The sequence below is a fragment of the Bicyclus anynana genome, chromosome 10 (genome assembly GCF_947172395.1).
Source record: "Bicyclus anynana chromosome 10, ilBicAnyn1.1, whole genome shotgun sequence".
Taxonomy (NCBI): Eukaryota; Metazoa; Arthropoda; class Insecta; order Lepidoptera; family Nymphalidae; genus Bicyclus; species Bicyclus anynana.
Window position 1 is genome coordinate 9,251,355 of NC_069092.1, and position 13,512 is coordinate 9,264,866.

Below are 13,512 nucleotides of genomic sequence, written 5' to 3' on the forward strand. Positions count from 1 at the left end.
CTTTCGTCTTCTCGGTTTTTTTATATGCCTGTGACTCTGTGGTTGTGCTAGGATCCTTCATTTGTCGTCTGTGCTAGGATCAAAGAACCTGAGACATTCTGACATTGTATTTTTTTTATTTTTAGTTAAAAAAAAAAAACAAAATTTGAGGTTATATTTTTATTGCGGTAGATTTCATTTAATTTTTATTTTTATTTAGGTATAATCTTATTAATTGTTATTTATAAGTCTGTGTATTTGCGAATTGCGAATAAAGTCATGGAAAGTGATGAAATTATTTCCCAGTTTAGTTTTTCTATGTTGGAAAGTAAAATTGATAGTCGTATCTTAGATTCACTGAAAACTATGGGTTTTTTGAAGCCTACAAAAATTCAAGCCAAAACATTGCCTCATATGCTTCTTGGAGACGATGTCATAGGTGCTGCAAAAACGGGAAGTGGCAAAACTTTGGCATTTTTAATACCAGTTGTAGAAAAATTAATCAGTTTGGGATTTACCAATAAACATGGTAAGTTAAGAAAAGGAAAGTCTTTTGTGTGTCTAGATTAAAAGAACGTCAACAACAGAAATGCATTATCAAATTATTTAGAGTGATACAGAGAGAGACCTGTTTTTCAAAAGCTTTAGTGTATGTGTTAGTAAGAATCACTCAATACTCACAGTTTCATAAAAATTAAGGGAAAAAAATAGGAATCACATATATCTCTCATTTTATTTACATTAATTTTTAAACAAAATATAATGTGTAAAATGATTACTGTTCATTTCATGTTGAATGGTGCGAATGACAGTTTCACTCTTAAATGTTTGCCGCGATTTACATATAATAGTACATGTTATGAATGTCATACAGGCGACTGTCACCATACCCATGCTATTTGAAAAACACTTCAAAAAATGTCTCGGTGGACTCTATAAATAATATTGGTAAGGTTGCCTTTGCCTTACTAAAGCATGACGACTAACTTGACATGACTTGATTAGGACCAACTGATAGACACACTTGATCAGTTTCTCCCCATTACGACAATTACAATAAAAAATTGTTACTTGAGGGTTGGATAAATGCACAAACTGCAAAGATGAAGAAAAAAGAGAAACCTTAACTGCAACTTGATTGTTTTCCTTTGTTGTTGCAGGAGTTGGCTGTTTAATAATTTCTCCAACTAGAGAATTGGCTCTACAAATTTATGTAGTGTTAAAAAAATTGATAGCAAATATAAATTTAACACACTGTTTGGTTGTTGGTGGTGAGAAAAAATTAAAAGAAATTGCATCTTTGAATAAAGGTAAACGTTTTTAGTAACTTTATTTTATTTTAGTTTTTTTTACCTTCAGCTAACAACTTGACTTAAAAATGTGCAACAAAAGTCCAAGTAGAACTTAAACTTGGGACTTTTTGGGTTTCCAACAGTATTCATTATTATGGTACATAGTTTAAAAAACCATAGACAACTTAGGAGGGCATTTTAACTTTTATTTAAGAGTCTTACAATTGTCACAGACTTCAGGTCTCCCGCATTACATGGGAGTGTCTACAACTAACTTGCCAGACTATAACTGCTGACCAAGTGGCCAGTAAGAGAGCGAGCCTATTAGTAATGATAATTAATATTATTCCAATTTCTTTTTTTGTAGGAGTTAATATAATTGTCGGAACACCTGGTCGCATATTAGACCATGTAGAAAATACTTCTGGTTTCAGCTGTAATAATCTCAAGTGCCTTGTTTTGGATGAAGCTGATAAATTATTGGAAGCTGGGTTTGAGAAACACATAGCTGGTATAATAAGGAAACTACCAAGTAAGTTGTCTGTCATATAATTGTTCATTTGAACAACTAAAGAACCCCAAATTTATCGAGTTTACTTCTTAAGAATTGATTTTTATATATAGCCCCCGGTATTATTAAAATATGGGCAGTAAAATTCGATGAATGAATGACAGCATTACGTTTTTGTGCACAACCTATTCTGCACACCTTTCACCGTTCGCTGCTGCTCTTTGCTTGCACACCTTTTACTTTTCAGGCGTAGTATTGAGACATACATAGTGTATGCTGCGGGGCAACATACACCTATTTAGACAGTTGATCTGAAAGAGTAAACTCCATTAGTGTGTCGGAGCTGACACACACCTTTTTTGTCCTTTGAACCACTTGCCATGTTTTCTGTTTTTCAGTAGCCAATGGGAGTCCACTGTTGAACATAGGAATATTTTAAGAACTTCCAAATAACTTGGTTGTGAGCCTCCTAAATCCAGTAGCTCCCTGTAACCATCCTACTGTTTTCAGTAAATTAAACCACCCCATTAAAGTGTTTTTCAGATAGCATGGGTACGGCGACAGTTCGTTTCACTCTTGAAAGGTTGCAACGATTAAAGATAATAGTATGAATTATGAACGTCATATTATCTGAAAAAACAGTTTAACAACATCAGTTGACCAACATTGATCTTTTTTCAGTAGCTGTGTTTGTTTTTTCAGAAAAGAGACAGACAGCATTGTTTAGTGCAACAATAGATGAAAAGGTTGAGAATCTTGCAAGGTTAGCATTGAAGGATAATCCTAAATTGATATCTGTAAAAAATCAAAAACAGTCAACTGCCTCAGGCCTAGAGCAAGGGTAATTTTCTTGGACATTATTTACATTATAAACAATATCATTTTATTTATAAAAAATGTGTTTAGTAGATATGAAGTAGCTATATAAACTAAGCCTCTGATTAATTTGCTATGCACTGTAAAATTTAACTTCACTTCTTTTATGTCTATTTGCAATAAAAAACTATATTATTACTAAGTATTAATAGCTATTCTCTTATTTTCAGATATTGCATTTGTCCAGTGGAAAAGAGATTATGTTGGCTCTATAAAATGCTTAAAAAAACCAAAAAGCTAAAAGTGATGGTGTTCTTTTCGTCCTGCAAATCTGTTGATTTCCATTACAGTTTCTTTAAAGTTCACTGTAAGGCTCCAGTGATTAGTATCCATGTGAGTTTTATATAATCAGAGGCACAATTATCCGCCCACTTTAATATGACGCGAGTATATTAAAGTGAGTGGATAATTGTTCCTCTGAGTATATCTAAACAAATAAATAAATTTGAAGTGTCTGTAAAATTAAATTAACTATTGTGTAGTGTTACTGCATATTAATGATTTGTATTAGGATAAACAAATTGTGATTTACTTGTTTTAGGGTAAACAAAGCCAATCCAGGAGAAAGGATGCATACCAAACTTTCGTTCAAGCAGACAAGGGGGTTCTGTTTTGCACTGACGTGGCAGCTAGGGGGTTAGACATACCAGCTGTGAATTGGATAGTACAATACGACCCCCCTACAGATATGAAGGTAAAAAATCTAAAGGAATCAAGTTATCGATAAGATCTGTCTTTCCCATACATTTTTTTTTGTTTTCGAAGCGTTAGCGTTTGTAGTAAGAGAATCGATGTGCCGCACATGGCTGCAGGCCCAGGTACAACTCACTGAGCTATGTCGGTGACGTTGGTTATTCTACAGATCTCTTCATCTTTGATACCCCACTGTGTCTATGAGCCTTGAGACCAAAGTCAAGGACTGTGACCAAATCTCATATCCGTAGGTCATTAACTCTATAATATTATGGTTATTGATTTGTTATATATATAACTAGACGCGCCCCGCGGTCTTACCCGCTAAAAAAGTACACGTAGACGTTATTTAATTTTAACTGCAAACTTTAAAATAGTAGGTTAGGTAGGTTTAACTTTCGCTTTTCTATTATGTGGGTGTATTGCTAAACGAATTATTTGTTTTAGGAGTACATTCATAGAGTGGGTCGTACAGCAAGAGGTTTGAACAACTCTGGCAACGCTGTAATATTGTTGCGAGAGGAGGAAGAGAAGTTTGTTCAGTATTTGAAGAGAGAGAAAGTTTATTTAGACAAATACAATTTTGGTGATCCTCCTGACGATGTACAGAAAATGGTGAGATTTGAATTAGGAAAGAAAAGTTCATTTAAGATATATAATAATTATTTTACTTAAATAATGACAATAATGTTTTGTGCTTACGATTCTAACATGATTATTTCATCGAAATTACGTAAATAGCGGTTTTTAGTTAAATTAAAGTTACTAATTGCTACTATCCCTACTTTCGTTATCAACCCATATACGGTTCACTGCTGAGCTCGAGTCTCCTCTCAGAATGAGAGGGGTTAGGCCAATAGTCCACCACGCTGGCCCAATGCGGATTGGCAGACTTCACACACGCAGAGAATTAAGAAATTCTCTGGTATGCAGGTTTCCTCACGATGTTTTCCTTCACCAATTGAGACACGTGATATTTAATTTCTTAAAATGCACACAACTGAAAAGTTGGAGGTGCATGCCCCGGACCGGATTCGAACCCACACCCTCCGGAATCGGAGGAAGAGATCATATCCACTGGGCTATCCCTACTTTACTAATGTCTATTTCGTAAAATTACAATGATTATGTAATTTCAATGAAACACAAAGATAAACAAAAATAATAAATCTTTTGCAGCTAGAAGACCTCATACAAAAGGACGGAACTATGAAGATTCTCGCACGCAAGGCGTATTTGTCACATCTGCGATGTTACAACAAGCATTCACATAATGAAGTGTTTAACATAAAACACTTGGATTTAAAACTCGCTGCTAAAGCTTTTGGATTTTTGGAGCCGCCTCATGTTGATTTTCGTATCCTTTGAAAATAATATGACTACCAAGTTAATTCCTTTTAACCTGACATAAAGGAGATGATCCAAAATTGTATGGAGTCCAGGATCAGTCATTGTACCCTGGCAGAAATAAAAGAAAATATTTTTCAACCATTTTAAATGATAAAAATCTACGAATTTACTTTAATTCTTTCGAAATAATATTCATTCTCTCCCAAGAAATGCTACACTAAAATGGGTATTAATGGCGGATTGATGACGTTTTCAATGCAGTAGGCGATTTGACGTTTGCTGTCAATTGTCATGTCATAGTTGTTTTGTTGGGCGCCATCTTGGTATATTTCAAAAACTTGGGTTTAATTTAATTCATTTCTTTTAGTTAGATTTATTCACTTATTTAGATTTTAGTAAAATCCTTGTATTTTTTAAATTTCAATGATACGGGGTACAAGAAGTGGACCTGAAATGGACCATCTCCTGATGGCATTTGTCTTTGGAATAGTAGCTTCTATACATATTGACCAATTATGATGAGGTATTTCTTTTCGTTTGAAGTTGACGTGAATGAGATACCTAGTTGTTTTATATGACCTAGATCCCAGCGTTACGAGGCCGCATTAACCCGAATCATAATCTGTCCATTACTATCTACGATGAACTGTGAACATAGATAGACACATCAAACCTACCTATCAATCCTTTTTTACAGCTCGTGCAGATTAAATTGACATCTGGCTCGAATACTGTGTTTAGTAGCCAGGTGTCAAGTTAATGCGTCCGAGTTGCACGTCAGGGATTGAAAGCAGTAAAACTTGAATTGTTTTAATTTATCTACCTTCCATTCATCAGCATCATTAACAACCATTGTTGTAGTGACAGTCCAGACCACTCTTGATATCCTAACTCTACAGCTTTATTACTTATTTTATAATTCTGTTTCCTTAACATTCTTAATTCAGTAAAAACTAAAAAACGTAGGAAACCTAACATCGATGGAACAACTGTAAGATAGTATACAGCCAATCGACGTTGAACTGCCTCTATGGTCCTGTGGTTAACCTTTAAGGTTTCAGATCAGGAGGTCCTGGGTTCAAGTCCTGTTCAAGCAAGCAGCAGACTTTGAACATAAGTCAGTGGTATTACACCTATGTTCCTATGAGAGCACGTTAAGCCATCGGTCCCGATCTTTATCACAAAACATCTCATGGTTTTAGTGTAAAATAGCAAAATTATTATTTTGTTATTCATTAAGCATTCAATATTTTATATCTGGATGAAAATGTTGATGAATAAAAACAACAGTTTATTATATTTAAGTGTTTTATTTATACATATAAAATGAAACAATATTTTCTTTACATTATTCATACGTACACAAGATTTTGTAAGTATAATGTTATACAATCAATTCAGTGATTTACATTAGTTTTCTGTTTTCATTTATTGTTTACAAATTCACACAGTATTACAAATTTATTCACACAGCATATAACGTTTACACGATTTTTCTCGCGGACAAAGTCAATAATAATATTCAAAAATTATACTTTCATAATATGGTTGCAATTAAACACTTCAAGATAGATTAGGAAACAGAATGAAAATGATGTAGAAAGTATGAAATAATGTATATGAATAAAATGGTCTGACATACCTTCTAAAGCTAGTCCAAAGCTAGCTAGTCCAAACTTTTCATCTTCCAAAATAAGGTATTGCATGCTTCTAGTCCATTCACAGTAAGACCAATAAACCAAATGATGTATTTTTAACATTATCACATTACAAAATTTACATAATCTTAACTCACTGATCGTTTATTATTACCCTTCTGCCTGTAAACCTTAGTTTTTTCTGCTTTCTTATGATGTGGAGCGTTCAGAGTCTTGAAATATCCAAAACCACCGCCACCTTTCCTCTTCTGAGGAGGTCCTTTATTGGCAACCTTCAGTTCAATAGCCGGAGGGACGGTAAAACCGAACGATTTGGAGACCTTAGCCAAGTCTATCGTGTCGATATCGAATATAGTTTTGAGATGGTGCGAATCGTAAGCCCTTATGTAACTCTTGAAGGCCTCTTTTGCGGATTGATTGAGGAAGTAGTTCCTCGATATTAATTTCTCCAGCTAAAAACATAATGAGTGTTTTAGAGTGTAATGTCATAAATTTAAATTATTATTATGAAACATAACTTAACCCAAGTAATATAATACTATTCAGTTAAGAATTGTCTTTGTGGCTACAGATCACAAGGTACTGGTTTCATTTCCTATTTCATTTTGACAGCCTCTGTGGCGCAGTGGTATGCGCCACGGAGTTACAAGACGGAGGTCCTGGATTCGATCCCCGGCTGAGCCGATTGAGGTTTTCTTAATTGGTTCAGGTCTGGCTGGTGGGAGGCTTTCGGCCGTGGCTAGTTACCACCCTACCAATAAAGACGTACCGTCAAGCGATTTAGCGTTCCGATACAATGTCGTGTAGAAACCTAAAGGGGTACTATACTCCTAACAAGTTAGCCCGCTTCCATCTTAGATTGCATCAACACTACCCATTAGGTGAGATTATAGAAAAGGGCTAACTTGTAAAGAATGAAAAAAGAAAAAAAAAATGATTGAGCTGAGCTGTGACATACTGAACTTTTCTTTCTCCTTACAAATACTGATTAAAGATTTTCAACCCAGAGTTGTGTACGTATGTTACTCGCGGATAATGTATCTTTCCATTGGTAAAAGAATTAAAAAATAAACAATCTGTATAATATTAGTTTAGTTAGATCGTGGAATCAAATATTTACCTGCAATTGGATATCTGAAACTTTATTCCAAGAGAACTCGAACTCATTCAAGGTGACTTTGGATTGTTTGAGATATCGGAGGAATCCAATTTCCTCAGGACGGAGGAACAGTAGAGCGTGACCACTAGTGCCGAGACCTCTAGCGGTTCTTCCCACGCGGTGTATGTATTCCTACAAAATATAATATTTTATTGACCTTAGAGGGTGAGTGTGAATCGAAATGTTGAATTGTGAAGGTCTGGGAAAACATTACTGGACCAAATTCAGGACATTGTCAATAAAAGCCTCGTCGAGTGCACATTAACATAATGGGAGTAAACAAAAAAAAAAGATATCACATATGCAATGATTGTAGCAAGTGGAAGAATGTAGTCTCTGCTCACTGCTACGGAAATCCACAGTTTAGGAAAAGATTCTGATTGCTTTCCGAGTAAATTTTTATTTTTCGTTTCCACTCCCCAACCTCGGGAGCCATGATTTTTGCTGGAATTAAAAACTGCCTTAATTTTAATCTCTATAACCAAATTAGTTTTATAATTTATAAGTCCTTTTATGACGCACAATCATGACGAAAATTTCACTTAAAAACTGGCTTTGACAGTTTTAGAATCATTGGTAAAGAAAATTATACCTAAAGGCCTTTAAATATATTCCAATATTCAATGAAATCCCAAATTTAGAGCAAATTCAACCTTAAGGATTGAGTTTAAGGTTGAATTTGCAAATGCGACTACTTGAATTGAGTGCCAAGAAGTTGTGTTTGGCTCTCATTGAGTGGGGATGGTTTTTGGTCGACTGTACGTCCACTTTTTAATAGGAGATCGATGTTTAACTAATATTTTAGTCAAACGCTCTGTTTGTAAAGGATTTGTTAGCGTGACGTCATGAAACAATTGTATACATAAATAAAAAAATACAGCAAAATATGGCATGTCAGAAATATCAACTAATGACAATCAAACGTAAGAAATGATCCTCTTAGTCGATAGATAAATTACTGCCACACATTTTTCAAATGGAGCTGCAAATGAGTCACAATTGTTATCAAGTTACACAATTACCTTATCCTCTAAAAGATAAGAGTTAGCAAATAACTCAGCAGGAGAGATTCTCATGCTGAGCACTGGTTATTAAAATAATCCGTACCTTTGGATCATCTGGTGGATCGTACTGTACGATCCAATCCACAGCTGGTATATCTAGACCTCTGGCAGCCACATCCGTACATAGAAGTATACCGGTCTCAGCATTACAGAATTGGAAGAATGTTGTCGTACGTTTAGATTGTTGTTGTTTACCCTGCAAATTATGTATGAAACTTTATAAAAATAATAGCGGAAGCGATTCTCGATCCTGTGGGAATGCAGGTATAAAATAAGCAGTTACTCGCTAATAATGCAGCTGTTAAATATGTTATGTTATATATAGATCAATCCAGATGTTTCAGAGCCCTTTTCGCTACAAACTAACAAGTTCATGGACAGTGAACCTGTTAAAAAATATTTGCTCTGAAATGGTACAATACTTACATGTATAGACATAACCGGTAGATCAATATAGTTGAAAAGTTCAGTATGATATTTGACCGACATACAGGTGGAGAGGAAAACCATCACCTTCTTTTTTCTATTCTTCTTTAGGAATGTGAACAGAACCATCATTCGCTTATCTGATGGGCATACAATGTATCTGAAAAAGAAAAACATTTACATCCATTATCACTATCGCCTATTATCCAGATAATAGTGTAACAAATGAATTTGCTTTTCTTAGAAGAAGGAAGCTTTTTGTAGCCCAACCCACAACTCAAAACCATATAGGTCTAATTACTGCAACTGTACCTCACTGAAATTACTTAAAAACTGTAATTTATGGAAACCATTGAATATACAACATCTTATTGTTTATACTTTTAGCAAACCTACACTGGAAATGGATTTATGTTTATTTTAAAGTTAGACCACTCCAAAGGGGGCAAAATATGCTTCTACTAAAATTAAGTCAATCCTAGTAAAAATTGTGCACTCACCCTTGTTCCAATGAGTCCACTGTAGCCTGTTCTCTATGATCATCAACTCCAACGTACACAGGTTCGTGCTTGACCGCCAAAGCTGTCAATGCTTCTGTTTTTTTTGTCTGTGTTGCACTGAAGAGCATAGTTTGCCTGCGTTCTAAAAAGAAACAGATTATCATTTAGTTTTGCCTTCATAGTTAATTAATCTGGACAAAGACTGCTGGATATAGATAGTATATTTCATTATGAAACTATAGTTTGGCAACTTCATTCCTAACAATCCAGACGGTGCGCGCGGGCCGAGGGCGTGTAGCGATGAATGAAGAACCCACGACTGATGCACCTCAATTCCCCGCACGCACGCTATCACATCCGCGCAGGCTTTCCCCTGTTGTCCGCATATCATGGGAGTGTAATCAACGAACTTGCCATTACCTATACTCTTATAGAATAGACGTGTTATATTTTATTCTTAAATGGGTATTATATAAATACCTACTTGGTAAAAGTTTAATAATCTGTTTGACTTCTTCCTCGAAACCAATTTCCAGTATTCTGTCTGCTTCGTCAATAACAAGACATTGTAGATTTTTGTACAAGAAATCTGGTGTATTTTGCAAGTGATCCAGTAATCTACCAGGTGTCGCTACTAGAATATTAATTCCTGTAAATATATAAAAAAGTTATCAGTAAAGCTGCGGCAAACCTAAACTAAAGATTCTGTGTGTCGTTAACAGCTTTCTTGTGATTGGTTGCAAGCATAACTGTCAAAGTGAAGCTTGATTAGGTCCACTAGTTTACTCATAATGATAGAACATATAAAAAACTATATTGTGACAAACCTTTTGAAAGTTTCTGTGCTTCAGTACTCCTGTTAGCACCGCCCATAACCAGCCCATATGTATGGTGATGATACTTCATGAGTTCCATTAGAACACCAAAGGTTTGCATTGACAACTCCCTAGTTGGTGATAAAATTATAACACCAGTGCCTAAAAAGTTAAATTTTCATGACCATTAAACTGTAGTTGATAAAATGTTTGTATTTCAACGCTAAAATAGAATCAGATATCCATTCTCTGTTCATGAAATAACTCTGGACACACCATAATTTACTGTATCAGTAGTGAAACAAAACCCGGTGTGCCTCAACAGTTTACACTGGAGGCTCGGCCTGCTTTTGTTTCACTACTGATTCATTATGGGGTCCAATTTTCACATTCGCCTTTTTGTCATCATGTTAAAAGGGTAAGAAATGATTTTCTATCTACAAGTTATTTTAGTTGATTATAATGAAAGCAGTTCATTTTAATGTGCCCTATATTATTGCAAAGAAAACAATAAAAACATTTGGCATTTGAATAGCCAAAAATAATCATAAAATAAATATTTTATGAAATTTTGCTATCCTATGCTGCTACCATAGGTAAATATGGTAGCCAATCAAGGAATTTGTACTGTGGTGTATTTCGGAGGTAACAAGGTGTGAATTTTAGCCGACTTCAAAAAAAGGAGGAGGTTATCAATTCGTTGGAATCTTTTTTTTTACTCCATAAACTTTAAAGTATGCAGCATAATTTTTTATACATTTTACGCAACACAGATTTTACTTAATTTATTCTGCATTCAATTCAATTCCATTTCTATTTAAGTTTGTATGTTTTTTTACTATTTACCAACAAAAAAAATAATCTATGGTCTGTGATAAATATTTAAAACAGTAAATATTCTCAGGGACTCTTATAAAAAGTAAAACTTACCATTTCTAGGTTTGAACTTCAATTTGTATATAAGATCAATAGCAGGTATGAGGAATGCTAAGGTCTTCCCTGATCCTGTTCTGGCAGCTCCCACAAGATCCCTTCCCTCCAACAAAGGGGGGATAGACTTGGCCTGTATCTCTGTCATTGTAGTAAAACCCATATCCTTGACACCCATGAGCGTTGCCTCGCACACTTTGCCTTCTAAAGAGGAGAACTTTTGATCTGACAAGATTCCCAGGCATAAACTTGATCCAGGTACTGCAAAATAATTTATAATAATACATACAATGAATTTTTAATTACTACTGTAAATATGAAAGTTTGGATGGGAGGGGTGGATGTTTATTATAAATTTTATAAGGTTGGTTATTGGTTTGAAAATAAAATATATTTTACCCTCAAAGCTAATTTTAGCAAAATATATAAAGAAATATTTCAATTCAAATTGTCAGACAATTTTCAGGGGAATATTTGTTATCAGATGCACTAAAATCTGGAAGACAGTTTGGAAGGAAAATGCAAATCAAATCTACCATATCACATAGTTTCTTGAATGAAGTGTGGGTTATATTGAAAATAGTCTATCCATAGCAGAACAATGTCAGTAAGATCAGCTACTTTTATAAAAAAAGAAATTCATACACTGGTTCTCATCTTTCGATGTTGCCTTGTCTACACTGTTGTCATTTGTCTGTTCTTGATCCATTTCAACATCAGAGGCTGGTTCATCTTTGATTTCTTCTGGCTCTATTTTCTCTGGTTTCGGGAGACTCTTCTTTTTCTTTTCTACAAAAAACACACAACAATAAATAACAAACTATATAATATAATAATGTATTATTGTATAAATTAATTTGGTTGGCCTTACTTTTTGGCACTGTAACATTATTCTGTGTTTCTTCAAGAGGCCTCTTCTGTAATTCCTTCTGAGTGACTTCACTCACTTCTGAATCTCCAGTAGATTGTTCTAAACAAAAGTCACATGTATAATAAAAACTTTAAAAGTTAATATTTCACATTAAAGTTCATAAGGGTTTTTGATAATATGAGAACACCAGAAGTCTATTATCTCTATTAAGGCAACCTAATCTAACCCTAATCCATAGTTTTAATTTTAAAAAATACCTATCAAGCACTGAATTATCTGTATATAGCTTAAGCTTAATAATATAGAAAGTCTTCTTTACTACAGCTATGACTAAAATTTCAAGATTTAATAAGGATTTCTGAAGATATACACTACAGTTAATATAAATATCAAGACAGTGGTAGGATTTAGTAGCCCAGGGGTGACTGGAAACTTGCCATTCAGGCTGAAAATTTGTCACCCCACTATTTATTATTATTTAAAACAATTTTATTCAACAGCCATGATTTACTTACATTGTACAACTTATTGAAAATCAAGATAAGCTAACGCTGTTATGAAAGGAACACAAATCTATTCTATCTCAAATTATTTGTCTACTACTTACACATTTGTATCTTAAACATCTCATATTTTGTTATGCCTAGTGTTGTGTTAGTAGTAATACCTTTTTTATTTTATAGAAACATTTAAGCATTAATAGGTAAAATTGCAACTATTCATTAGCCTCTGTAATACTTGCTAATGTGCAACTGATACCTATTTAAGGTTATGTGTATGTTGTAAAAATTAAGCAATACCGTGTGCATTACAGATAATTTTGGTGCGATATCAATTTGTCGATAATATACTTAGTAAATAACTAAAAGAAATAATATTGAGGTTACCTTGTTTGTCGATTTTGTTAACGCCGTTTGCCTTCAGTGAGATAAGTTTCAATTTCTTCTTCTCACGTTTTTTTATTTTTCTCATCAATATTTTATCCGGAGTTGGCATTTTTTGTTTTTATATATTTATACTTAGATTCTAAGAAATAAATCACATGTAGTTATTTCAAGTATGAATTATGAATTTATGAAAAATGAAAACAGCCTCAGACTCACGTCAAAAATTATAAAACACATGGCTACTTGGCTAGGCTCTATTAATTTGGCATTGGCAGTTGGTCATAGATAATACCACAAATGCAGTGCTACCAACTCTCAAAAATATTTATTCCTAAAGTGTCAAAAACCCGTTTAGAGTACCTACCTTAGAGTCGTCATACCTGTTGAGTTGTTCCCCTAAAAAATATAAATTCATAATGATTTAGAAATAATATGCTGTAATATGTTTCAGAAGTCTTTATTTAATACATAAAATATTACGTCTTTATCTAAAGATTCAGA

General features: G+C 34.1%; 2 protein-coding genes across 3 annotated transcripts; one reads left to right on the plus strand and one right to left on the minus strand.

Annotated features, from left to right (window-relative positions):
• Positions 1–121: 121 nt before the first annotated feature.
• LOC112056743 (ATP-dependent RNA helicase DDX18) lies at positions 122–6,000 on the plus strand. 2 transcript variants are annotated; one of them, XM_052883946.1, is made up of 9 exons: positions 122–508; positions 1,140–1,289; positions 1,639–1,803; positions 2,464–2,623; positions 2,829–2,991; positions 3,200–3,352; positions 3,799–3,966; positions 4,531–4,708; positions 5,649–6,000. In XM_052883946.1, exons 1-9 carry the CDS (start codon positions 259–261, stop codon positions 5,699–5,701), a joined length of 1,440 nt encoding a protein of 479 aa, XP_052739906.1. In that variant the 5' UTR covers positions 122–258; the 3' UTR covers positions 5,702–6,000. The 2 variants fall into 2 exon arrangements, with proteins under 2 accessions (XP_052739906.1, XP_023952987.2); XM_024097219.2 differs by having other exon boundaries at positions 2,485–2,623.
• On the minus strand, positions 5,997–13,176 carry LOC112056741 (probable ATP-dependent RNA helicase pitchoune). The gene is made up of 11 exons (XM_024097217.2): positions 13,012–13,176; positions 12,125–12,223; positions 11,899–12,042; positions 11,254–11,514; positions 10,336–10,485; positions 9,993–10,157; positions 9,509–9,650; positions 9,009–9,168; positions 8,626–8,778; positions 7,480–7,650; positions 5,997–6,811 (listed from the first exon to the last, which is right to left on the minus strand). The coding sequence occupies exons 1-11, from the start codon at positions 13,118–13,120 to the stop codon at positions 6,488–6,490; spliced, it is 1,878 nt and encodes a 625-aa protein (XP_023952985.2). The 5' UTR covers positions 13,121–13,176; the 3' UTR covers positions 5,997–6,487.
• Between the last annotated feature and the right edge of the window lie 336 nt (positions 13,177–13,512).

Excerpts from the sequence above, each read along its gene's own strand:
- LOC112056743 (XM_052883946.1), top strand. The coding sequence starts at position 259 with ATGGAAAGTGATGAAATTATTTCCCAGTTTAGTTTTTCTATGTTGGAA. Across the intron at positions 2,992-3,199 it reads CTCCAGTGATTAGTATCCAT|GGTAAACAAAGCCAATCCAG; the intron begins GTGAGTTTTATA and ends TACTTGTTTTAG. Across the intron at positions 3,353-3,798 it reads ACCCCCCTACAGATATGAAG|GAGTACATTCATAGAGTGGG; the intron begins GTAAAAAATCTA and ends TATTTGTTTTAG.
- LOC112056741 (XM_024097217.2), bottom strand. The coding sequence starts at position 13,120 with ATGCCAACTCCGGATAAAATATTGATGAGAAAAATAAAAAAACGTGAG. Across the intron at positions 7,651-8,625 it reads ATCCACCAGATGATCCAAAG|GAATACATACACCGCGTGGG; the intron begins GTACGGATTATT and ends TATATTTTGTAG. Across the intron at positions 6,812-7,479 it reads TTTCAGATATCCAATTGCAG|CTGGAGAAATTAATATCGAG; the intron begins GTAAATATTTGA and ends TTATGTTTTTAG.